At 36.6% G+C, this 27,822-nt stretch overlaps 1 protein-coding gene across 1 annotated transcript in view; it reads right to left on the bottom strand.

Moving 5' to 3' along the window:
• Positions 1-27,822, bottom strand: part of COL11A1 (collagen type XI alpha 1 chain) — a 150,469-nt gene that overhangs the window by 22,133 nt on the left and 100,514 nt on the right. Inside the window, exons 40-52 of the mRNA XM_065655392.1 lie at positions 26,946-27,035; positions 26,632-26,685; positions 20,172-20,279; positions 19,574-19,681; positions 18,493-18,546; positions 14,419-14,472; positions 13,575-13,682; positions 9,998-10,051; positions 9,028-9,081; positions 8,879-8,932; positions 1,131-1,184; positions 528-635; positions 286-339 (exon numbers count right to left, since the gene is read on the bottom strand). Of these exons, the coding sequence (XP_065511464.1) occupies positions 286-339; positions 528-635; positions 1,131-1,184; positions 8,879-8,932; positions 9,028-9,081; positions 9,998-10,051; positions 13,575-13,682; positions 14,419-14,472; positions 18,493-18,546; positions 19,574-19,681; positions 20,172-20,279; positions 26,632-26,685; positions 26,946-27,035 (954 nt within the window). The remainder of the gene's footprint in view (positions 1-285; positions 340-527; positions 636-1,130; positions 1,185-8,878; positions 8,933-9,027; positions 9,082-9,997; positions 10,052-13,574; positions 13,683-14,418; positions 14,473-18,492; positions 18,547-19,573; positions 19,682-20,171; positions 20,280-26,631; positions 26,686-26,945; positions 27,036-27,822) is intronic.

Raw genomic sequence — 27,822 nt, 5'->3', positions numbered from 1 at the left:
CAGGAAAATAAACAGAATACAAAATTAATCTAAATTAAGTAACTTAGTTTTGTATATGAATACATGAGCACTATTTTTCTACAGAGCATTTTCCTAAGGACATTAGTTTTCAAAACTTTTTGAAAGACTTCTAAAACTTTTTTAAGCCTTAAGAAATAGATGAACAGAAAGGCAACAAATCTTATAGGCAAGACCTCATCTCCAGACAAGGAAGAGGCAGGGTTAACTAGAATTCAGTAAAAAAATACGACTTAAGACCTAAAACTGTTTTTTAAGTATACTTACAGCTGAACCAGGTTCTCCAGGGGGACCAGGATCTCCAGGAAAACCAACTGGGCCCTAAATAAATCAGAAAAAAACCAAGGAATGTGTCATCCATTGACAAGCAGGTAGCAGTCATCACAAATATTTTATGAAGCATATAATGAATTTAGTTCAAATGTAGGAAGTTATATACAATTCTATATGAAGCACAACTTCAGCAATGCTTCACAGTGCTTTGTGTTAAAATTATTAAGCTCACTTACTGGGTTACCCTTAGGCCCATCATCACCTGGAGGTCCTTTAGCACCTGGTGGTCCAGCTGCTCCAGGTGGACCAGCCTCACCTTTTTCTCCCCTTTCACCTTTTGGACCCTGGAGAAAACATATGAACACAAAAATGTCATCTGGAAATTGAACGGCTAAAAAACTATTTCAATGCCAAAACTGTTTTTCAGACCTGGGCAATGTTACTCCTCAATAAATGCTGGCATGTGAAAGGGAAATTAGGGCCTCAGCCTGGAAAAGCTGTGTATCTCACGTCGAGTGCCAACACCTGCACCCAGTTTACATCAATGAACTGTCTTCAGGGAGAGAAACATGCATGTCAAAGTTAATACTTTTGGACATAAAAATAGGTACTCTTTTAAGAAGTCTTCAGTTTTGTCCTCTAGCTATTAGTAAAATATGTGGCTATAATTACACAGAAACAAATTGTATTTTAAAGGTATAAGTTCTTCACTGAAAATGTAAAGAGAACATATAGAAGTAGGCAAGTAATCTGATTAAATGCTTTCTAAAGTAAGCACTAACAGTTACATTAGTTCACTGTAATAAGGGTTAATAATAAGACAAAACCAAAATACTCACAGATGTTCCAGATTCCCCAGGAGGTCCAGGGTTACCGGCTTCTCCAGGTTCACCCTGTAAATGTGTGAGGATAAGTTGATGAGTTATTAGGGAGAATATTTCTATTAATCTACTTCTGTTATTACATATTAATTCTTCTCATGTTTATTCATGTGAACGTCTCACAAGAACTGTATTTTATTGGGTCTGTCTAAAGGAGGTTGAGTTACGTATGGTTTTGCAGAACTGGAATCTGAAATTTCGGGGAGAATATATCAAACTAACCTTTCATGAGCCAGGGAGACTAACCTTCCCTTTGGGCTTTGGAAGATCTTCCCCTTTATTATCCCATATATTGCAGATTTCCTGTTTGTCATCTTTGTTTCTAGTCACAGAAAAGCCAAAGAAGTATATTGACTATGTATATTTTTTTCTCTAGAAGATACATTTTGCCTGGAAGCAAGTTTCTACAAATAAGAGAACACTAATTGGAAATGAATGTCAATGGAATGAACATATTGCCACAGCTGCTGTTAGAATTAAAAAAAAAAAAGTGAAGAAAAACATAAAATAATAGCATAATAGCAAAAATTTCACTACAGGCCACAAAGGTGTACACTATGTATTTACTGGTGATGGAAATGGTTTAGTAAAGTGAATGGTTTGGAGGATGACACCATATGAAGAAAATCTGTGCAAGTCAAAGATTATACACTATAAAGTGAACACTTAATTCAGTCTCTTTGAGCTAATATGCAGTATTAGCTCAAAAACTGTCTTTGCAATTGTTGATTTTAAAGTTTAGCCATGACTGATTATTTTCTAGCTCAGTGGTCTGATAAATAAACCTTTACAGAAAAATACTATGTTAGTAGAATATTTAGCTATTAGCACCACAGACACACAAGTTTGTGAAAGGATAACAGAATCTGCTTTGTGGTTGTCATGGAGTGCTGAGGTAAGAAGTATGTGTTTTTATTCCAAAGAATTTCTCAATGTAACTGCTAATGGGGGGATTTTTTTCCCCACATATATATTCTTTTTCCAAACCAAATGAACCTTGCCAATAATTATGCCTTTAAACAAGACTACTTCAGTGCTGAAAAGGTATGTCACCCCATCCCCTCCACTGAACTCAAACATAGATTTGGAATAAATTTGTAAATCCTTCATATCCTGTATGACCTGAACACCCGTCTTCATTCTAGGACCATTCGATTAATACAATATAAATGCCTGTCATTTCCATGCAGACACTATAAAAGTATAAATCATAAAATATAAATTTTAACCAAATCTTATGCTGTGAATACTGAATGTTTTCTCATAGAAGCTAATGGCAGCACGATGACCTCACCTGGACCAGAATTTGGCCCAATGTCAATATTATGTTAGATGAATGGAAGAAGATCAGAATACCCAACTGAATTCCAGAATAGGATAATTAACTGATAACCACAGTTTTAGGAACAATATTAAAATGTCCTTTAGAAAGGGCACTTTTAAAGGGTGAATTTGCTTTAGAAACTGTGGTATGTTTTACTAGACATACTTAGATTTACAGTAGTCTTAAAAATTAATGATCCCTTTTAGTACTTAATTTGCTTCTGTGATACAGCATTCATTATTTAAAAGAAAAATCTAGTGGATACTTCAGGTCAATAAGCATTAAATATGTTTTCTAAGAAAACTCATGATCTTAATTTCCTTATCCTCTGCATGGGGTTTACTGAATCTGCAGCATCATTAGTATTGTTTTTTTTGTCCAAGCCTACTATCAATCAACTTAGATTTATGTAGCAACAGAGAATGAGTTCTGGAATTCGCAAACAAATTGATGTTATTCAAGTTAGCAGACATATCTAACAGAGTGCACAATACAGACCCCTTCAGCAGGTGTTCCCATGGCAGTACTAGCTACATTAGTGACATATGAAAGCTAGCTGTGCCAAGTCTTGCCTGACAAGCACTTATGCCAGTATTAATCCCCTTCATAACATCTCAGAGAGTAAGTTCTTTTTCTGCCTTTCTGCCAAATGATGTTGTAATTTATGATTATTCACATTTCATTTGTAATACACTGTTTACCCTTCCCATTGACAAATACATCTTCATTTTATGGTATCATGCAAGATGAGAAAAAATGGGCTTTCTCTGACATAATGGCCTATACTTGGAGACAACGGGGGAGCACTGTGCTCCTGGGATCTCAGGGCTCCGTGCTGTAGCACACATGGTGGCACTGGCAGGTGCAGGCAGCCTATATGAGCCCTGTGCATAGTGACTCCCCAATAAGCAGCAGTGTGGAAGACAGCAAAATGGAAAGGGCTAGAAAATGTCAATATGTTCCCCTAAAAGGGCATCTGTGAAAGATGAGCCCAGTTAAAGTTTCATCTCACATTTAGACTTCTAAATCATTGCTCTTTTAAAAAACGTGACTTCCCTGTATGCAGTCCTTGTTTTTTCTGACACTGATTTTTATATTCCAAATATTAGGTACTATGTTTTAGACAGCTGTTAAGGGAGTTAAACAATGTTTTGATACAGAAGATCATCGCTGATATCTATTTACAGAGTGTATATTTATAGCTACTGAAAATTGTGCAACCTGTAAGTTATTGTTTACCCTTGTCTTTCTTTGCTTTTTTGGTAAGAGTGATATTGATTCAGAATCTGATGCACCTTCTCCATGGGAAATAGATCACAGTCTTTTGGTTACTAGATTTTATGATCTAATAATAGATTTATTCCACCTCTGGAATTATTTTCCTCTTTTGTTACCAGGTTAGCATGGCCTTTCTTGGGCAAAGACTCCAACAGAATTTCAAGAAGCAAAGAGAGACATTCTAAACTATGAATCATGTCATTTCACAGACATCTTTAATTCTGAAAACCTCCTTGGCAGTAAGGAGGCAGCAAGCAAGCAGAATGATTTCTGTCAGGCTAAGGACAGTAGTTTAAAAGTTTTGGTTTTGTTACTATTATTTTCTTATTATGACCAGTTCCAGAGAACTGTCCATATAAAGCACAAAGACAGAGAGCTAGTGAATGGAAGGCTGCCACCTTTCAGTTATATTCTGGGACGTGGTGATTTATTTTGTAAGAATGAGGGGCAACTTTGCATCTGACTGGGTTGTGAAGAGGATTCAGTTGCTCCTTTTTACCATGCTCACAAAAGAGACAAAGAGAAAAATTGTGCCTCTACAATACAATCCCTTTCCACATAGATATGCATATGTGACTGTGTTATATGTAGTATGGGCTAATTGAGAAATTCTAAAGCTGTGCTATATTTTTTCGGGAGGGCTTATGTTTACAAGCATGTTGGAGAGATGGAGAAGGATGAGAAGCGATCACAGTCAGTGAGTCATGTAAAGTTATTAGAAGTTATTTTTTAGAACAGACATTCAGATAACATAATCCGTCATAAGCATATCTTGATTAAGTACCTTAACAGCTCTCTGTACACAGGTGTGTGGAAAAAAATGACATGCACACAAAAAGATGTCTGTGTAATTTTACTGGACGTGTTTTTTAAACTTAGTGCCAGAATACTCAATTGATTTTGTCCTCTCACTTCCATCTGCAGTATAGATCAATGACTGATTAAGCATGTAAACTATTGCTTTCACTTGTGTTGGACTCCTTATTAGTGTACTATTTAAAAAATTATTTTAGAATTATATAATGGGAATGAGCATAAACCCAGATGAGTGTAATGGTTTTCTAACATCAGACTTTTTCGTACACTAAACCAGATCTAAACTCTGAGAGGCTACCTAAGCTACCAATGCTTAGGTTCTGCAGACATTCATTTTGCATTACTCTGACTCTGCCAGTTTAACACATACTGTGGAAGGGAGAAAGGGTGGAAGAAGGGCACAGTACTCAGTGCAGCTATCACAGATTGCCCTAAAATAGAAAGGCAAATTTATTTTATTAGTCTTAAGGTTAATGTTGAGGTTAATGTTGCTTGTTGTTTCCTCTCTGTGGTTTAAATTCTCAGATGTTATTAAACATCTAAGGCCCAGTTTTGAAGAAGTCATGAGAAACTTAGTGGGTATTTAGAATATCTGCATGTTAGGCCTTTTATATCAAATTAGAGATAAGCATGTGTTGGTACATTTTGGTTTTCTGCTTTTTCTTAATTATAAACACAAGAAAGAGAAATATCTCTGGGTAGAAGCTGGATTTAAGTGGTTCTAGTTGGGCGTCTCAAGATGTCTAGACCAGGCATTAATAATGCAAGGCTATATGCACATTTGTAGTGCAGATGTCTTTGAACATTTAGGCCTTTGTGTGTACAGCAGAGGAAACAACAAGCTAGTTAAAAATACTGGCACTAATGGTGACAAAAATTGTTTATAAATTGCCAGAAGGGGGCTTTGAAACCCCCATATTAATGACAAAATATCTCCTAGTCTAACCATTCGAATGTGAAAGTGAGCAAATCTATTTCACTCCCCAACAGTGACAGGGAAGATGCCAAAATGTTTTGCCACACTCTGCAATCCGCACTGCACTGCATTATCTGTAGCATGATATGTCTTTCCTGAAAGGGATGCAGAGGCCAAAGCATGCTGCCATAACAAGAAAAACAGTGGGAAAAAATATGTGGGAAGGAAAAAAGAAAACGCATGTTTCGTTTAAAAGCATGGATTGTCTTCTCATTGCAGAAACTCTTCCTGACAAAACAACTCATTATGACTTCTAAGCTTGCAGAACTCATTTAATGGAACTGAAATTAAAAAAGAAGGTATACTAACTAGGAAAAAAACTGGCATGCACTAAAACTTGAGGGGAGGAAAATAATTAGAAGAAATAAAAACTTCCAAAATAATATACTTGGAGGCTCCTCTGTGTGAATGTAGAGAAGGTGGGAAGTAAGCAACAGGAAATAAAAATGACAGCCAGTGATAAACAGTCTGATTTTCATGTTCTTGAATTAAATTTGGTGGGCTGATTGTCACAAATAAGGATTCTAAATCACTTAGAGAAGTCACAGGGAGAAACAAAGGAATAAGGAGTTCAGTGTAAGTCAATGTTTTTACAAAAGTGACTGCAATATAATTTGATCATGGAACAGGATTAAGGAGGTGATTGAAACCAATGGCAAAATTCCTATTGACTTCAGTGGGCCACAATATTAGCAAAGGAGGTGCTGGGTGTGTTTGTTTTGTGGTTTTGTTGTTGTTGTTGTTTGGTTTGGTTTTTGTTTGTTTTGGTTTGTGTTTTTTGTTGTTGTTTGTTTGTTTGTTTGTTTAGCAGTGAATATAATGGGTGCTATCCTGGATGTAGTATTCTCATAATCAACATTTTACTCAGTATCCTAGTAGTTGCAGGAAGAATTTTTCTTCTCACAGTGCCTTTTTTTTTTTCTTTTTCTGTATTCCACTGGCATACAGACTCTCTTTTTCCAATTGCTTTTTTGCCATCTCTACCAGCTCTTACACCCAGACATATTTCTGGCACTCTTCCCAGAGAGAAAAACAAATCCTGCAGCTCTTCATGATGTCAGGCCCTCTTTTAAGATACGCTGGAGGAACAGTGTCACAAACTTGGGAGATTAGAGGGAATATCCTTGTTAATAATGAAATCAAGCAGGAGGGCATCATGTTTTGTATGTCTTATGCAATTTTGGGTAAAAAAGAGTGAAGACATGAGAATGCCACTGCAACCAAGGGGTGAGTTGATGCACAGACCCACAGCCTGAGACACAGGGAATGCAATGAAGCACTGTCAGCTCAAGACATGACAATGCTACCATGAAAAACCTGCAGTATAAAGTTAATACTTTCATCTGCTTGGGCTAAATACCCTTTGATCTCAAAAGACAAAGTAGGATGTTTTTCCGTCAAGCCATATATTGTATTACATTATTCTAGTACTCTCTTCACCACATCCCAGAGCACTGGCGATTTATTTGAAACATCTGAAGATTCTATTAAAAGAATAGTTTGGTCATATTGATAAGAAGTTGGTGATTCCTTTTGACATGGCCATAATTTAAGTGAAGGGTTATTTAAAGAAAAGACATTTTAGTGAAAAAAACAGAACCAAATTTTTATGGTAGCTGTCAACAATATTGAAGAGCATCATAATAAAGATCTTTTGTTATCACAGGGGAACAAGAAGCTTGTGAGAAAATGTAGGATGATCTGCAGATTTTTACGATTTTTTAATAATTATTATTAGTCATACAAATAATCCTGGGAAAATGGCAACTTCCTTATCTTGTGAAAAGAAAGAATACCTAAAAGCTCTGTGAAGCAGAGTGACATTCTTTTGGACAGTGGCCAAGAAGAGGATCATGACAAATATAAGTGATTTTGATTGACCTAGTACTTGAGTCATTATTTGTAAATTCATAGATCTGATGGATTTTTACCTAAAGGTACGATACTGGTACACTGTCTCAAAGAGACTACATGGACAAATGAAAGGGAATGCAGGTTAAAACTTCTGAAGTGCTGAAGTTCAATAATGGTGTATGAGGAAGATGAGGGAAGAGGTACCTGTGCATTTAATTATCTGATGGGACAGGAAGAAAAGGGGAAAACTCACTTCATATTCTGAAAAGTTATCAATATGGTGAACTTTCTGAAAAACTACCAGTCCTAACATTCCTAGGGATGTCTTTTCTAGGACTCATTGACATCAGTGTTTCGTTGAATACATATGATATTCTGTGGCAAATATTTAAATACTCAAGGATCAATCTGCTTAGTTTCTCAGTAATTTATTTATACAGTTGCCTGCAATGTATTTCTATTCTGTTTCCTTCACCTTATGCTCCTTTCAAAATCTTCTTCCCAAATCCAAAGTTAAAGAAAAGATTCATATTAAATCTGTAACTTCACAGCAAAATGCTTTTAGGCTTACATGCAAGATATGGCTGAGGTCATCTAATTTAGTAAAATAAACGAAAACAGGAATTTCAAGAGACTCTCTTTTGAATTTTGTGTTTGCTCAACATTTAATAATAGTTTATAATGCTGATTCAAATGAATCACATGCAAGAATCCATTGTGTCTATTGCATACAATATCTTTCCTTTAAGTAAAAGGAAGATATATCTGACATGTTCTTTGGGTAAGATATGAAATTTAAAAACAACCCCACCCCATATACTGGTAGAAAATTTTCTGAACAGAAAACTGAAAATAGCAATGAAAATAAATTTTATGAGTGAATGTCATACAGCATCAATCTTAAGTCAGGTTTTCAACTACCACAAAACATCCTCAGATCTTTGACTTTATTGGAACTGTATCTATCTGTATGAGGCACAGATACATATTGATGCTTTGGGTCTGCTTCACCTCACAGATATATTTACCACTGATACATTAGATAATAGCTTATATTCTTTATGTTCCAGTTAGAAGGCTATAGGATATTCTAACCTACACCAGTATAAAATGAAAACCACTTGAAGGCAGCAATGTTACTTCAGGCAGATAATTATTTAGTTAAGGAAACAACCATAAACTTAATTTAATCCTTCACCTGAGAACTACCTTTTCTGCTCCAAAACTCTTTCCTCTCATTGTTAAATATTGTTGTGATGTAAAACATGAAATAAAAAGACCAGTTGTGGTAAGTCAGCCATTAGGAGTATAGCTAGATCACTATTAACAAATACTAGGTCATAGAAGTATATTTGGGAATTGTAATATATCTATATCACTCTGAAGAAGAATCAAAAGGTATATTTATATTCCTATTCCAATGTTTTCTCTTTCTAGGAGATTATAATCAACACGTACCTTTTCACCAACACCTCCAACAGAGCCAATTGAGCCTGGGGGACCTTGAGGACCCTACAATGATAAAAATGTTAGTTATCCCAGATATAATTATCCCAAATATAGTGGTTATTACTGAATTACTGAGAGAAACAAAAAAAAGTTCTTACATCAGCTCCATTAGGACCCTGGGGACCTCTTGGACCAGGAGGGCCAGGTGGACCCTGTATCAAGGAAACAATTTGAAATAGTTACAATGATAAATAATAAGCCCTTTGGGGATTATTTGGCCAGTGAAAAATAATATACTCAATCTGTAGAGGCGTTTTAATTTTCAAAGTGCTACAGAAACAGCAGGGCCAGATTGATGCCCATTGCATGAGTTCACAAGGGGATCCAGGCTACGTTACGCAGTACCTGAGCTGGAAATGATCTCATGCTTAGGACTCCTGAGGGTTGGTTTCCTGCATTGTACTTTCCCTGCAGGTTACCTGCAAACCCATTCCACTGTGCAAAGACCCTGGCGTAGCTTATATGTCTGGTAAGAGCCATGTGATAGTACTGCACCAGGGTGCCTACAGATGGGCAATAATAAAGCATCCAGGCTTGCCATAGGGTGTTGGAGGCAAATGTATACTGAAGATAGCTTGCATTTGAGTCAAGACCAGCCCAGAGGCATTCTGTCAACAGCATAAACAGTCGGAAAATGTAGTCTCCAGACCAACCAGAGAAACAGAGCAAACACAGCCAAATACTGTTTATCATCTTCTGGCCTGCAGCTACCTAAAGCTAAGGTACAATGCCCTGAATACCAGAAAAGCAGTTCCAAACTCTCTGATGCAGTGGTGTCTCCTTTTTCTCTTTCTTTCCTGAACCTGCTTGTCACTCTCCTGTCTCAGACACACATAGCATCTCCTTTGCTACCTACTGTTTGCTCAAGTGACATAAATCTTGATATTAAAGACGAGGAGGATAGATGTGAGAAAGCAAAGTAAATCCCAGAGTTTATGTTACACAAAATGTGTCATACTCAGGCACCAAATTCACAAGTAGCTTATCAAATTGTAAGCTACAGAGAAAAGAGAATAATTCACAATATATTCATGGCTTCCAGAGTGATCAGTGGAGAAGAAGTCTTACCATTGGGCCCACATCACCATTTTCACCCTTTTCACCTGGTGGGCCAGGCAGACCCTAAAACACATGGAAGAGAAAAGAAAACTATCAGTAGGGTACCTGGAATGATGAGTTATAAATCAATATGAAACAATATAAATCAGATCTACATGTGAAACTTGGGAACTTGGGGTGGGGGGCAAGCAAGAAAACAAAACCTATTTGCATTGAAACAAAAAAAAAGGAGTTTTTTATATTACAGCAAATGTATAAGTAGTCTTAGGATGCTTAAACCAGGTGAGGCAGAAAATTTAGGAAAAAAAAAAAAAGACACAGAAATGCTAGGGTGAGTGACTTTAAAAACACTGCCATCATTATCCAGACCCCAGGTGGGCATCTGGATAATTTCATTTATGCTATTATACATATATATGTAAAGAAAACATAATCAGTGCAGCACAATGAAGTGGTATGCAAAGATGTCTAAGCTACCTGAGTACTGGAAGCTGTATAACTGCTTTAATAAGTTGTCCAGCGTAGGTAATAAATCCTGCTTAGAAGCAAAGTGTCCAAATTTGAATAGTTACAAACACCAAGAGAAGGAAACTGCAGGTGATGCAAATACTGACATCTAGTATAATGTCATCATGGCCAGAAGCACTAGCACCACTAAGCTGGGCGTTCCTAAATGTAGGATCAAACCTTGGCTTCTATAAAAAGCAGATCCCCTGGATCTGGAGGCAATAGCATTATACTGATTAATATTACATTAAGATCTGGTTCTAAGTTTCACCTCCTGGGTTCTGCTACTTTCAAAGTATGTTATCAAGCTAACTAGATTGGAAAGCACAGTTTGCCATCTTTGCTACAAAGCTGTATAAAAAAGTATGAAGTATAACCTTAGGCAACACTATATCCATTCCTCAGCTGCCCTATGACTTTGACACAAAATGATCAGTAGAAGGACTTGACAAAATTCAGAGATAATACCTTTCTAAAAATTATGTATGTCTCTGTTATGTACTACTGTGAAAACTTGACTGACCTGTCAGTGCGTGATGGTTGTTGTGAAAGCCTGTTTACTATCAGATAATCAGCATGAAAAAAAAGCCAGTTTTAGCTCATGCGATGACACAGTGGTTTTTTGATATCATCCTTGCTTATTTTAAAAAATACTGGACTGTATTCTATTAAAATGGAAGCCTATAGCTGACAATACTATCTTCAGCAACATGCTTTGATTACAGCATATGCTGAGTAGTAATGCCAGGTTTATGGTAACAGTTTTGTTATATCTTTCTTCATATTACTCTCTCTAACCTTGTAATAGTTCAAAAATTAAACTTGAATTGCCTTTAAGTTTTTCCTTCACTGTGAAGAGTTTTAAATAACAATTTTGTGGCTAATTGTTCTGAAGAGTGATTAGAGCAGAAGCCTAGACTTGGACTAGATGACTACTCTTTCTAGTCTTTAAAGAGCTGATATTCAGAGAGAAGCAGCCCACTTCAAATAAACTAGATCTTCCAGTTGCCAGTAGTCCACTTGGTTCTACCCCATGAACATAAAAAGACATTTAGCTCAAAAAGTTGAATGCCTTATCCATTATGATTCGTGGTCATGATAAACGTAAACAGTTCATTCTGACTGCCAGCAGAGGTGGTATTTATAAAACTCTGAAGGGAATTAAACATTTACTTGATACTTCTGTTTTTGAAAAGACTTTCCAAAGCCATTTGGTGAACTCCTATTTCAACATTGAAAAAATCCCACTGGTTTCACTCAATCAATATTTCATGCATTCATGGACATGGCATTTTGGGAGTTCTTTTGGCAAGAAGTAATAGAAGTGTTTGTCGTTTAATTTTTCAAAATTTAAGTAAAATTGCCATAAATTGACTATAAGATAACCTAGATAGGCCCATAGAGTTTTTCAGAATTTCTTTACTTTCAACTTCTTGTGTTAAAAATTTCCCTATTTAAAAAAAATCTATCAAAATTAAATAGCAAGGAAATTCACGATTAAGATAATATATATTAAAAATTACCAATGTTCACTTTTATGAAAATACTTTTTACTTAATGTCCAATGTAAGTAATATCAGTAGAATTTAACTGAGGTGTGATACAGTTACCATGGAATATTATATATAAAACTGGAATGTTATATATTAGACAGAGAAAGTTGTTACTCCCCAACACTTCATAATTACCATGACAATTGCATTCCTGCATAAAAGAAAATCCTCATTTCTCAATGGTATTTCGATACCATTAGCAAATATAGGATCTCAGTCCATGAACCAACATATTCTGATTAAAACCTTGATCAGAGAAATAAAATTCCTAATTTGAAATATTTCATTCGTGACTCAGCCTAATTGAGCTTCATATTTATGTAGCTTAGTGTTCATTAAACTTAATATGTGAAGGTGGACTTTACTGAAAAACATCAGTTGGAACAGTGTCCTAGATCTGAGAAAAATAACAAGGATAATTTTATTTCACTCTTTAAAATAGCAAAACCCAATTCATAACAAAATTTAGGATTTTTTTTTTCCGAGTTGCTATTTCTGAAAATAAAAAGGTTTTCAATTTCAAAGATAATATGGATCTACACAAGACGTGTTTTGGTGCAGTAATGAACTGTTTATCTTCCGTGGAGGTTTGAAATATCTTATAAACGTCATTGTAAGTTTTGTGAACTGGACTATGTAATAGAATTTTTAAAATTATAGCTACAGGTTAAGGTTCGGCTTAGTGAAAGACATGAGTCTGTTCATGCATGGTGGATAGAAAAGAGACATACTGGTTAATATATTCAAACACTATTGCTATAATTTTCCATTTTTTAAAGGAGAGTATATATGATTCATATTACAGCTTAATGCATGGATTAGAAATAGTTTCAAAGTGCTCCGTCGTCTGATGTTAATTACATGGAAATGAATCAAAGGTCCTAAACATCACATTCTTTGTTTTGTTATGTTTAAGCAAATTATATTTTTGAAAAAGCAGGATTTTTCAGCTGTAATTCTCTGGGTGCAGCAGTGAGAAGCTGACATTTTACTGTATGCTTGCTTTGTGTTTTTTTGACTTGAAAAATAACAATTTTAAGAAATATGAAACTAGAAGAACCTGCCAGTGATGGCAGCAGTGTACAAGCATCATGGAGTTCTGCTGATCTTTCAGAATAGTGTCTGTGGTGGTATCACTGAGAAACACACTACATTGCCAAAACCTATTGTGAAAATATGGTAAATGACTAGGACATGTTAAATACACTTCCAGGTTGAATCTTTTCTTTAAAATGTGTATCTCCAGTAAAAATAAGTGCTCTTGTTAAAACAGAAATTGCTGCAGTATATAAATGAATGAATTACTGAATGAAGCCTGTGGTAGCCAGGAGTTCAGTTTCAGAGGATCCTACCAATCTCCTTCAGCATTTAATCTGCAATTTATGTATGAACTCTATGAATACGGGATCTCTCAGTTCTTATTAACGGATGCTATCATTTCTTTAATAGAAGACAATACTCATTCAGTTTCTGACGCAGAAGTCGCATTTCTTACAGGTAGAGGGTAAAATAACAAAGGAATTTACCTGTAAGCCAATAGGCCCTGGAGGGCCAGGGAAGCCTCGAGGACCTTCATCACCTTTTTGCCCAAACATCCCTTGCTGACCTCTTGGGCCTGGCTCCCCATCACCTCCCTGTTGGAAACAGTGAAAAGCAAAAATATCACCCTTCTGATAATAATAGAAGCAGCTCCATGGAAATGATTGGAAAACAATTACAAGAGGGCTCAGAATCACTGCTAATGTCTTTACAAAGGCATGTACACCACCTTGACTGAATGCAATCTGTTATACAAATAGAATGCCAGCATACGACCCGGCTTAATGCAGGTCAAATAATACTGCATGTCTCACAAAATTCTTCCCTGAATACCTCTTCTCTTTTACATCTGCATATACATTCTAGCTCTTGAATACCTACATATCGGTAAATATGAGTAGCATATAGTTCTACCAGTCTTCATGATAGAAGAATTCAAAGCCTTCTAAATAAAAATAAAAATCAATCCATCTGGTATCAGGTGGATTTGAAAGAGATATTCTCTTTTAAATGCATCTGTTACTGAGCTGATTTAACACTGACTATCATACAAATCGTCAAACAAGTTCACTGAAAGGATGGGCCCCATTCACTATTTACACTAATTCATTTCCAATAATTCCTTCAAATTATTGCCCTGCTGTAAATCCTCAACAAAATAACACCTATGCAGGCTTGTTTACAATAAACAACTACATGTAAGAGACAATGATAAAACTGTTAATAGTGATTTGAAATATATTCCTGACTAAGGAGCATGCAGTTCAAAGAACTTCTGAGTATCAAATGAGTTATGGCAAGATTGGGGTTTGCCCTGGATTAGCTACTTACAGCTATACCAGGGGCACCAACAGGCCCCTGGAGACCTGGTGGACCTGGAGGACCCTGCAACAAACAAACGTCCAAAAGGAAAAGTTAGTGATTATGGCATCTGGAATGAGATTAAAGGCAAATATAGCAACAACCCTATTCACATGATCGAAGTCTATTAAGCATTTCTACATTTCTCTATAGAGAATGTAGCATTATTCACAAGTCTTTTCCATTCAGTACAAACGATCATTATTTATCTCTCAAAAACTCAGATCTGCACATCTATCATATACAATATCAGCATTTATTGAAAGCACATTTGTAATGTTTCAGAATACTTTAAATAGATTCCCATGCGAACATGAATCAAAATGAAAACTTTGTTTTTTCACAATTAAAATTATCAGACCTTTCAATGAGATTTGTGCAGAAAAACCCAACCTTTAAGCATCACCTAACAATCTATCTTTAAATGGAATAGTTATTATTTGGATTAGTTTTTATGAAATTGCAAATGGTTTGTGCAACAACACAAAGCTTATTTTGACCTTCAGGAGACATGAAAAACTCTTAAGTTCTTTTTGAGTCACATTCTCTTTGATATTAAGTGTCTTTTCAACAGAATGGCAAAATACATATCTCTGAGAGGAACTTCTTAATTTTTTCAGTCTCCTTGCAGAATAATAACTTTCTAAGCTTATTGCAGATACAAGTCAGTCATGCAGATGTGATGTAATGGAGATACCTAACAGAGTACGAGAATGCAAGATACTAGTTTATGATGGGTTTAAAACTATGTGGTAGTTTGACTGTTTTTTCCACCAGCTAGAGAGACTAGGCTGATAAAGAGTGAAGCTAAGAAAGCATAAAGCCTTACACCCGGCAACGCCTGAATTCTAGTCTGCTATTTCAGACGGCAAAGAAGTTGTCTGCAGTCTCAGGCTGGGAATTCATATTTAGTGCAGAATAATGCTTGGATTTTAAGACCTTGCGAGGGCTAAAATTAGATTAATCTTCCCTTTATAGGGAGATTAGGAAAAAGGACTTCTTAAGTCTTGTAGTCTATTTGTTTCCCTGGGTTCTATGTATATTTTAGAATAACTTATTTTCTAGGAAGTTTGAAGTGTCAAGCTATGTATTTCTTCTCTTTCATAATTTTCTTTTCATCACATACCTAATGGCAATAGGTGAAGAAGAACTTCTTAGCCTCTATGGTGACATATCTAAACGAAAGGGCTGCTAGGAATACTCCTGTTGGCTGGGAGGGTTACCATGAGAAAGGGAATTAGCATGCATGAATTTTTAAAAAAAAAATCCATTCTTCTACACTGATGCTTCTACCTGCTCCTTCATTTTATAGGGCCCAGAATGAGATCTACGCATTTTTAATCTCATTTAAATACTCATTTTTATATAAAGTATTGTTGGAAGGTACTTTGCAGTTGGTCAATGAGAAGTTATTTGGACACACGGCCAGACTCTGCTCTGGAGACCAAATGGAGAGAGACTGACCAGAATCATCAGGAGAGGATCTTCGGTTCATAAAGGAGGTGTGGTAGCAGTGGGGATTTTGAAGCTCAAGAGAGGACGTACATCAACAATAAAATAGTGCTGTCCCTAGCTAGGATATGCCAACATAGTATTTTTTGTTAGGCACAGTATAGCTGGACCCCCAAACGTAAATCCCTTTAGTTTCAATGGGGAACTGAAGATGTTTTCGGCTCTTCTTAAACAGGAAAGAGGGATCAATTCTTCTTTCCTCGGGGTCCTTGCTGTGATTAGGCTCCAAATGCCCACTGAGGCTTTTGTGGGTGTCTAGATATTGTGAATATCTGTTCTATATGTCCTGTGCTATCAGAACTAGGTACTCACTTCCTCTTCAGAATCTTTCAGAGGTGACCAACAAGGCCATTCCTCCCTGCTGCAATATACATCTGTCAGCATGTTGAAAGGAAAGCAGATTTGAAATAAACACATTCTGAAATTGTCAGGGATGAATGACTGCAGTTGAGGGCAAACAGGATTCAATGCATGTAACTTCAAATGGGACAGCATTCACTTCAACGAAGCAGGCCTGAACATTGAGCCCTGTATTTCAGGGAAAACGTACTATATTCCCAAATGCCTTAAACCTTGAGACTGAGAGTGCAGGTTACGTTCTCAAATGATTATGCTGCAGACACTTCATTTGTAAAGCGGGTCTGCTGGAACATGCCCGAATACATTAGTACTCACTATGGGAACTGTGGTCACAGTCTAATGCTCAGCATAACTAGCTATGCTAAAATGATCTGAAATAGAACAGTGCAGCAAGTGTTTTTCTGAATTTCTCTGATGCAGAAGCATCTCTAATGAAGAGGCACATCAAAGGGGAAAACAATGATATGCATGTGATCACATGCAAAGCCTGACGTGGAACTTAACTACGACCTGCTTCATATGCTGCTTCTGCCCTTTCCTTTGAACACCAGATTTTTCTGTGTATACAGGGCCTGCACTGTCATGGACCTCTTTAGGCGGACAAAAAGGAGCTGCATCTATCTCTATATCCCACAGCTGGTTTACAACTATAACAGCAAATAGATTAAGATTGATTTTCAGTTAACTGGCAACAAGTCCATCATTTTTAAATTGACTTTTAAAACTGGTTTAATTTGATAAATTAATTTTACCAATTTAACCAAAGCATTCAGCTCAGATTATGCAGAAGTAATTTTGGTATGAAGCAGAATTTGTTTACAACTTGGTTACATGTATATATCTTGGAAAACTGGGGTTCGTAACAGAAGTATGCTCTCATTCATATGTATAATATTACATTCCTTGTGTTAACAGGGCATTACAAATAGTTTATTACAGCACTTGTGATTTGATATAATGAAGTAAGATTGTAAAAAATACATGTTTTTCTCACATAAATAACTGAAAATGTTATCTGTAAAAACAAAAAAATCACATTTTGCTGCCCCATTTTTTTCTAAGAAATTATCATAAAACTGTGATCTGCTTGAATTTGTATGTATCCTCCTATAAAACATCATCTGATTATGTGTAAGCCATAAATTTGGTGCAATTTTTAGAAGCAATCTACTTTTATGATGCTATATAAGTCGTTAATCATAATAAGCACACAGTCTTTTCAAGATAGTAAATATGCTTAGTTATAAATACCCCTATGTTGGGTTCTGAGCTTTGCTAACTTGAATATCGATGAAATATAATAATAATAATAATAAAAATCTTTCTGCAATTGCTTATCCATTTTTTTCTTAGGAAAAGTTATTCAAATAAAATGCCAGTTTATCTTGAAATGGAACACAAGTGAAAATAAATATTTTCTGAATTTTTGGGAAAGAAAGCAAAACAAAACAGAAAAACATGCTAGTTTTATTCTTTCTAGCTTCAAATTTTACAGTGGAAAAAGCTTGGTTTTGTATTTCTAGCCTCAACCAAAAGAGGAAGTGCTTGATCATTAGAAATAATTTTCAAGACAAAAACATTTCAAATTAAATCAGGAGAAGCCTGAATAATCCTAAGTTCACTAATAGGCCTAGTGATCATATTTGAAAACTCATATTTCATCTGAGGTCTTGGCTGTTCTGAAATATTGCAGTTAAGCGTGCTCTCCAAGAATTAGATATTCTTCAAAAATTTAAAAAATATATTAGTAGATTTCTCTACTGAGACTTCATATTCTTAGTCATTATGGCTAAGAAGCTAAAGCTGAGTAAGTTCACACAATGCAGTCAGTCAAGTTAACTTAAACACAGTAAGACAATGTATGTATATTCTTGCTCTCTCCCAGTTCAAATGTAGAATGTGTGAATTAAAATGATATAGAAAGGGTGCTTAGGAATGTAGTTTACCTATCTGTGTTTAACTGATTCTGTAAGCTCAAGGAACATGAGAAATACTAAATATATGCATGGCTCTGTAAGTACAAAGCTCTAGTGTTGCATTAAAACTCAACGTTATTTTGAAGAAGCGTGTCTTTGTTTCTGTTCATTGATGTAGCCAGGCTACCTGCATACTTCATGCATGAATACTTTTTATTTATAACAAATGCAACAGACGAAGGATTTTGCTACTCACGTTTTCTCCCTTGTCACCTTTACTACCTTTCTGACCTGGTTCACCAATTTCACCCTGTAATTGAAAGCTAAAAGTTAAATTTCTTGTTTAAAATGGTCTCCTTCACACTTAGCTTAAGTCAATATCACAGTATCTTTAAGTGTTCTGTTTGACATGATTATTCTGGGTTTTATGCTGTGGCTTCAGGTGTGAATGACTAAAGGGGGCAATTCTGAATCAATCAATAGTATGTCATATAAATCAAGATATTGATTGCTAAACTGCAAAGGGCAACAAGACCTGACTTTGAAGTATAGTGCAACTGAGCTCTAAATAAAGGAAATTATGTTTCTCATGTCGACTTCAATATAAATTTATAATGAAAGCACCCTGATTTACAGACTCATCTAACTGCATTTGACTGAATAACTGCTCCTCAGTGTAATGTACAATATTTCAAAATTATTCAAATCACCAGGAAACCATGTCAGAAAAAAATGTTTTCTTTACACAGTAATAGAAGGCAATTAAATTAAATCACAGGAAATACTTTCTGTGGCATAAATAACACTCATGCATCAGAAAAACAAATCTCAAAGTATTTACCTTCACCCTGTGCTAACAGAACAGTGCTGGATCATGCAAACATGCAAGATGATCCTGAATAGCACCATGTCCTAAATTCTGCCAGGAGTGAACAGACATATTTTGACACCCTCAACCTATCAACAGTGGTTCCAAATCACTCTACATTACTGAGGACATTTTATCTTACTCATTCAGCAAACCAGGTTTCTAAAATAGGCAAAAATCAATTTTGGCACGATCTGCCTTGATTTATTTTGCTACGCTTTCATCCTTGTTTCTTTGCCAGGATAAATGTTAGTCTACTAGTTCTTGAACACAAACCCCAATGGCATCTGTCCCTCACACATCTCATTATAGAGAGTTTTTTAGTTTTTTGCAGTAGGTGGAGGGAGTTTGGGGGAGGCAGAGGTAAGAGTTTCTTCGTCACTGTATTTATTGTGAAGAAAGCTACAACCAGAGAACTGTCCTGACAAATCTTCTCACAGATGCACTAATACCAATTAAAATGATTCACCTTGTCACCATCTTCTCCAGGAGAACCACTAGGACCAGCAGGACCAGGAAGTCCTACAGGACCCTGTACTCCATCACGTCCAGCTGGACCTTGAGGACCTTTTTCACCCTGGTTTTGAAGAAAAGGAAGTGATGCGCATTATCATAGGAGATTAATGAAGATTTCAGTATAGGGAGTCACATTACCAATACAAAATTAAAAACCAAACAACCCCGAACCCAAAACCAACTGAAAGGAAACTATAAAGGGAAGAGAATGTATCACAAAATTATACTAACTAGTAATGGAAGCTGACGACAAATACACTTGTACTCTAATGAAGAGTGGCTGAGTACAAAGTTTTAACAAAAGACTGATTTGACAAACTTTTTTTTTATATATTCACTCCCTGCTGTGATAATAACAGGTTTAACCCTTCTTGGGCATTAGAGGATACAACAACGAATGTTTTACTATTCACCTAATTTTGAATAGAAAAGGAGTAGGTCAGGGATTCTGAGGATAAGCTTAATAGACAAATAGGAGAGTGGGAAAAAGTAACATTCTGGAATGACAAGTCTATGCTGTGATGTTTTTATGTGACTCTGTGATTACTTACAGGAGCACCCTTCTCCCCTGCGGGGCCTGGAGGACCCTGAGGTCCAGGACGACCTGGTAGACCAATTGGGCCAGCAGTGCCTGCTGATCCACGTTCCCCTGGTGAACCCTGGAAAGAAAGAAAAAAGTACAAGAGAATTCTGCTATCGCTCTGATAGCTGTTGGTGGTTTTCCTGACCCAGGTCAACAGAGAAGATACTTGTTGTTCAGTGAGATTCCAGCTAGTAGAAGGGTACACATTCAGCATATGTGTAAGTAAAGAAAAAGGCTGAAAGAACTAAGCTGAAGTTCATATCCAACAGTTCTTATTCAATACTAGTTTTTTCACAAATACTCCTTCCTGTATTTGTTCATCATAATGAGATTGTGCTTCAGCCTGTTTTCAGGAACTTTTTTCCCTCTGTGTTTCCAAAATACATTAACATAGTACTACTCTGATGAAAGAATATTCAACATATTAAAACACAAAACTAACCCTCAACACAACCCAAATTTTTAGTCAAGCTTTGTGCTGTACATTGCTGTGACGATCAGTATGTTTCTGCATTTCAATTCACCTGTGTAAAAATCTATTGAAGTATAATAACTAATTTGATGTGTCATACAGAGGAGGCTTGGATGTACAGGTATCTTTAGATAATCACAGAAAAAGTTAAGAATCTAATATCACAAATTAAAGGGGAAACGATTGGTGCTGTATGTGGAAAAAACTCTGGAATTGCATATTCTATAGTATATTTTTACAGAGAATAATAATTTTTACTCCAACATCAACAAGCCTCACTTTTAAATAAGTCCTGTCATTGTCATTCCTGTATTTCTTTAATTGTCTAAATAAGGTTTTTGTTCTGTCTGAATCTACCAAAGTATCCAAAAGGGAAAATTTAGTTTCTACCTTCCCTGTCAGTTCTTTCCTTTGAAGCAGTGTAAGGCTTATGGCTGTTCCATAAAAAGACAACCTTTCTTTTGAATAAGTCAATCTGCCACAGAGCCAAGCTCCATAACCTTTCATAATTTGCGCTGTGCCTTTATGGTTTCTGCGGTTTGAGCTAACTAGAAAAATTAGAGAGAATTACTAGATATGTAAAAATGTGCAGTGATCCAAAACCAGAAAGGTACCTAGGGTGGACTAATTTTTCCTGTTTATTTATTGCACTTTCTAAAAATACAGATGGCATCCACTTTTAAGTAGTGCTGAAGGGGAAAAAGGAAAGGAAACAAGGTGTTCTGGTACTAAAAAACTAAACTGGTACTAAAAAACAAGGCAACAGATAACAGTATAGATTAGAACTTCTACTTAAATAAATGGAATTTCAGAATCAAAATGTTATATTTTGGTCTATTCGTATTTGTTTATCATTTAGTCAAAGGCCACAACATGGAGTATTGATTTTAAATGCTTTCTGCAAGCTGGGTTAATTTCCAAAGAGTGGTCTGTAACCAAAGTCCTCTGTAACTCAGCAAAGAAATGGACACTTGTTTGGAGGTACATCACAGCAATAAAATGACAGGGAGCAAAAGACATTTACATTCAAATTCCTAATATCTCCTTGATCACACAGGCACATTCTGACCAAGTATTTCTCTGTATTTGTGAAATGGATTCATGATATGACAGGGGAAAACACCCTGTGTTTTGATACAGAAGTTAGCTGCCATCTAAACTGCTTCTCCCTGTCTCTGCACAAGAGTCAGCCTGTGCAGGGAGACAGAAGCATGGTGCTCTCCTGGGTACAGGCAGAACGTGGAGAATGGTGGAGCTTCTTTGTGCTTTTTTGCACCATCACAGGCTGAGAACTCTGACAAGAAATTCAGCTTTGCCAGTCCCGATGCTTCCCAAGGATTCGAGATGCTGCACATTCTTCCCGTGTTCTGTAGATAGGGCAGCACGGGAACAAAGACAACAGAGCGTTCTGTTCCATCGTATTCTATGTATGAGCTAGTCTTGTGCTTGCAAGTCTAATGGGAGAAACTATTCCACTATCAGCACCACAGTTAACAGTTAATTTGCAGACTCACTGGAAACTGAGAAGCAAAGAGAGCTGTCCTCTCCCTCTAAATGTCTGTATTTTCTCATTTTTGCAGCATCTTTTTTCTGCCTTTTAAATAATTTACAAATTTTGTATCAATAGAGCTCAGTTAAAGGTTTGTTTGCTGTATAGTAATATTTCCCCAGCTTTTCAGTTTGACACCTACAAGACAGTTTGTAACGCTTTAAAGTTACTGATAATTTCACTTTTCCAACTAATATATTGGAAGTGGGGTGATACATCATAGAATGGATAAGTAATAGGTGGTGTAGCCTGAGGCTCTGAATAGCCAGGGGTTTTTTTCCATGTTTGATCAAGATGAAATTTGCTGGCTCTTGGAACATTGGAATGTTAGGGTGCTTTCAGCTATGAGGGCCCAATGTTTTGCTTTTATTCATGACACACTTTTCCTGGACTGACTCCATAACCATATGGTAACCATATGGTAACCATAACTGATACTAATTCCATCGTAAGATGCTTTTCCATCCAGATAACTGTGGCAGAAGAGAATGCTGAATGGTTGCTCCAAATATCTTTAGAAATTATGTCAGTAAGACCTAATTTTGGTTGAGTGTTCAAAAGAAGTATTTGTGCAGGAATCGTAGATGACTTTATCGTTCTAGGTTTTGGTGTTTGGTTTTTGTTTGTGGTTTTTGTTGTTGTTGTTTGTTTGTTTTTATTTTTTTTTAAGTCTGGGTTGATGCCTAAGTTTTAGTCCTACTTCTGTTATTTAAGTTCCCAAGACTTCAGTGAATTCAGCAAGAAAAATCAATTACCCTGCAGCCATACTACCATAGTCTCTTATCTTGTCAGCTCTCATAAGCTAAACAATTTTAGGTCATCTCATCAGTAGGATGCAAGAATAGAAAGGACAAAAATCCAAATAACTCATAGATCTTTCCTATATCAAACAGGAGACACTAACACTGGCCATAATTTCTAGTAGCTCTTTTTACGCAGCAAACTTTTCATGTTTATCTTTGCATCGTTTTTGTTTATTTGATTTAAATTTCACATGTGTTATGAACATGAGGTACACCTCCTGTTTTCAAGGATCCTCTCATTTCTCTGTGAGAATGGCCTCTGATCAAAGCAGACCACACTAAATTATAGACACAACTCAGAGAAGCATTTTAGGCAGCTTCTTAAGTCTGTTCTCTCTTTCTATGTTTATTATTTTTTTAGTCACTCTTTCCCACTATGAAACAATCCCCTTATATTGCTAAACTCCTTGTTAACCTGTGGTGTTGCAGTGGCACTCACATCCTGGAAACTTTTTATTAATTTGTGGTGGTTTTGAAAAACTTTTCTACAGAATGGAAGTGTCATGCTTTGTCTTGTATTTCACTTATACAGACTATAAACTTATTAGTAACCTTGTTTTTATCTCGCTTTCTGTGAAGAGATACATAATTACAGCTATAATATACATTACATAGTAGTACTAATTTTACAAATGGTTAACAAAATGCTCAACAAGTGAAGAGCCCCATGACTGGAAAATGTTATCACATAGAGTAAGACAGCTCTAGGTAGTTCAGTATTGATAATTGGGTAGCCTACAGCTAGCTTATTCTCAGTCCAGTTTGGGTATCCTATTAGTGAACAAGCTAATGAAAAATGACTGCTTGACATTCCAAAGAGCTTTCTCTCATCAGCATTCAGCATTCCACACCGTAGTATGAGAAGGGAAGAAAACAAACAGAAAACAAAGATAGCAGATAAAAGAGAACTGTTAAAAAAAAAATCACAACCACAAAATCAAAAACCCACAACAACAACCCAGAAAAAACCCTTGCTCTGGAGCGCATTCATGCATCTCTTTCTTTTGTCCAAATCACTCTAAGCACAGTAATCGGCATGCACAGTATTTGGAGCAGTCATTTGTTTGGTATGCTTGCAGATGTATGCACTCGCCAAATAAAGCTTATAATTGACTATATCTGCTAGTTAGAAGCAATTGGTATTGGCAGGGAATTGGAAGAAAATTATCCAGTGGCATGAATTCTCTTCCTATTATAAATGGCAAATGAAGACTCCATTATAATTACACTTCTGTGAGTATCCTCTGTTGGCTAAAAACAGATGGAAAAATATTTTAGGACTATTTGATACTCATGGTCATACTCATACTGTGAAAAAAGTGCAAACTATTGTGGTTTAATTGTGGTCCTTGCAGATGCACAGAAACCCAGTATTAAGGGCACCTATGCATATTTTTTCACTGAAAAACACTTTCAAGACAACAAATTAGTAATTAAAGACAAAAGAGAAAAAAATTCCACTGAGGACTTCCAGAATACTCTCAGGGAGGCTTGGTTCTGTTTGTGCCTCAAGTGGGCTGCTTGCACTGCAGTGAACTCAAAGCATATTCTAAAAAAAGTAAAAAAAAAAAAATTTAGTCTTCACACTCTCTTTCCATTCTGCTCACAAATCCTGCTACCACTACATCTATTTCTCAATGATCAGAAAAACAATATGCAAAAAATTCTGAGATTCCTAAGTTATTCTTTCTAAGGCCATGTTTACCTTAGCAGGAAGTGTGGCCCCAACAGAAATGGATTTATAAAGTGAAGAAGCAGTTGGTCCTGTGCTCCTGACACCCATACTCTGTGTATTTCTGGGCTGTACTTCATGATAATTCTAGTCAGGCATTGAACTCCCATTAGCTGGTGGGTATTAGAAGCACTTCCTAAATTTCTCTTCCTATTTAGTTTCACATGAAAGGAATACTGTTTGCTGGCTCCAAGAGAGCGCCACGATTTGAACCAAAGGATGGTAAATGGGGATGATTGAGACATTCACCTCAAAAAAGGCTCTGAACACATAACCACTAATGTATACAGAACCTGTGAGAACTGGAAAAACATGGATCATCTGAATTTAAATTCAAACACATGTATTTCAGAATATAGACAGCCACCACTAAACAAGCTATGTGCTTTCGCCTCACAAGTTTACGTGATGTGCACTTCTGAGAAACTATGACATTAGTGGCACAGCTACTGTGTGGGCATCCTGTCTGGGAAAGTGGGGTGTGCTATATGTCAGGTATGCTTCTGCTGTCTGGTTTGCGCATGCGCAGAAAAGTTCTGGTTCACTGCACCTCAACTATCTGCTTGAGAGTTTAGTCCAGCCTTAGGGCCTCCTTTAACAAAAGATCAAGACATGGCCTCCAGATTGAAGAGACTATTCTGGTCTATGCTTTCTTGACTTTTATTCATCTTCTACCAAATCAGGTTCTTCAGATGGGTGGGATGGTATCACTTTTGACTCTACTAGCTTCCATTCCATTCCATTCCATTCCATTCCATTCCATCCCATCCCATCCCATCCCATCCCATCCCATCCCATTCCCAGCTACCTTGTTTTGGTGTCTTTTGAAAATGTACAAAACCACATGGTGTTAAGAAGAATTGTAAATCACAAATGCAAGTTCTTGATTTAAAGAATAGAAGCTTAAGGGCAGGACACCTGTGACCTCATGGAGGGAGGAGCCCATGCTGGAGAAGTTTTGCTGGCAGGACATTTGGCCCCATGGGGAACCCACACTGGAGCAGTCTGTTCCTGAAGGACTGCACCCTGTGGAAAGGACCCCCACTGGAGCAGTTCCTGAAAAACTGCAGCCCATGGCAAAGACCCATGTTGGAGAAGTTCCTGAATGACTGTCTCCTGTGGGTGGGGCCCCACTCTGGAGCAGGAGAAGAGTGTGAGGAGAAAGGAGCAGAAGAGACAACGTGTGATGAACTGACTGCAAACCCCATTCCCTGACCCTCTGTGCTGCTGGGGGGCAGAAGGTAGAGAAAATCAGGAGTGAAGTTGAGCGCAGGAAGAAGGGAGGGGTTGGGGGAAGATGTTTTAAGATTTGTTTTTCATTTCTCATAATCCTACTCTGATTTGATTGGTAGTAAATTAAATTAATTTCCCCAAGTCTGTTTTACCCATAACAGTAATTGGTGAGTGATCTCCCTGTCCTTATCTTGACCCACAGGCCTTTTGTCATATTTTTTTCTTCCCACATCCAGTTGAAGACAGGGAATCATAGAGTGGCTTTGGTGGGCACCTGGCATCCTGGCAGGGTCAACCCACTACAACAGCACGAGTCCGCTATCCACTATCCATAGATTTCCCACTATGTTACACCTTTTTCATCTCAACAATAACTTGTGTAAGTGGCAAGTATTGACCAACAAGTGAATCTCATACCTACTGATAGCAGAAGGCTTCAGATATTCAAAACCTTCACATTCCTTGAATGTTTATTAGTATGGATAATCAGTAGACAATAATTATTGACCGCTTCGAATGACATACATCTGTCTGCTGGTTTACACACTGTGTTGATGAAAACATCATAGCATGTAAAGAATCAAAAAGGTTACTACGTAATACTGTTTATTTTTCCATAAAATTATTATGTTTACTTACAACTGGGCCAGGTGGGCCCTGTGGGCCTTCCCCTCCTTTCAGACCAGCTGGACCCTAAAAAATGAGAAAAAAGTTCAAGAGTCGTTTTTGCAACGCATGTAATAGGAAGAATGTAAAAATCCAAACCCCAAAAACTGAATAAATTCCTTTTTGCTTATATAGCCAATGATATTTAACAATGTTGGATGGTCGATGTCTGTTCTCCTATTGCATTCATTTTTAAGCACAGTAAAAGGTTCCATGAAATAAGAATTAGTGCATTGCTTCTAGTATTTCCAAACATCACGTCAATTGTTCTAGTGCTTATATCATACCTGAGCACCTGGAAGGCCTCTCTCTCCAGGGAAACCACGAAGACCAGCTGGTCCATCTTTCCCAGGAATGCCTTGAGGGCCTGGGTCACCCTTAGAAACATATTAGATATTGATTTATAAAAATGTTCAGAATGTTTATGTTAGTCATTAAATGAGTGATGAAAATGAAATATCAGATCCTAGTTATAGTAATGACCAAAACCAATTATGCCCCTACCTACTCACCCACTAATTCTGTTAAGATTTTCAGTACAATAGTCTATCAATATGGTTGAATTTATAACAAGCTTTGACAAAATACAGTATTAGTTACGGAATATAAATAGTGAAAAACACAGCGACCCATAGAAGCATGTTTAAAGATACATTCATTAAAAATTTACAGTGCATATTTATAATTGAAGACTGAATATAACTACATAGTAACTAGATAAGCAATATTTTTCTTATGCCCCAATGGTGGCCAAAAAGTAAGCAAAGAGTTAAATTTGGTCAGCAGAATTCTGCCTTGTAGCCAGTACTACACATCCTATTTTAAATGCCAATGTACAATTTTCCACCTTGGTGTGAAAATGTCATTACTATGTATTTCCATAGTGAATAGCAGTATATATAAACTGTTTTTTATTTTTATTACAAATTATTTATTGCAAATACTAACGATTGGCTCAAGACCATTCTAATTATTTCAATGGAAGCAGACACAACTCTTAAACTGGAATCTTCCGTTCTTCAGAATTCTTTTGGGTGAAATGTGCCCATCATGATTTTATATTGCATGTTCTGACTTTACTCTGCATGTTCTGCATGATGATTTGAAATGTGAGACTACCAGCAATTTATCTGTCCTTTCCAATGTGTTCCCTAAAGCCACATC

This window comes from Caloenas nicobarica, chromosome Z (assembly GCF_036013445.1).
Source record: "Caloenas nicobarica isolate bCalNic1 chromosome Z, bCalNic1.hap1, whole genome shotgun sequence".
Classification (NCBI taxonomy): Eukaryota; Metazoa; Chordata; class Aves; order Columbiformes; family Columbidae; genus Caloenas; species Caloenas nicobarica.
This window is presented reverse-complemented; position numbering and strand designations above follow the sequence as displayed.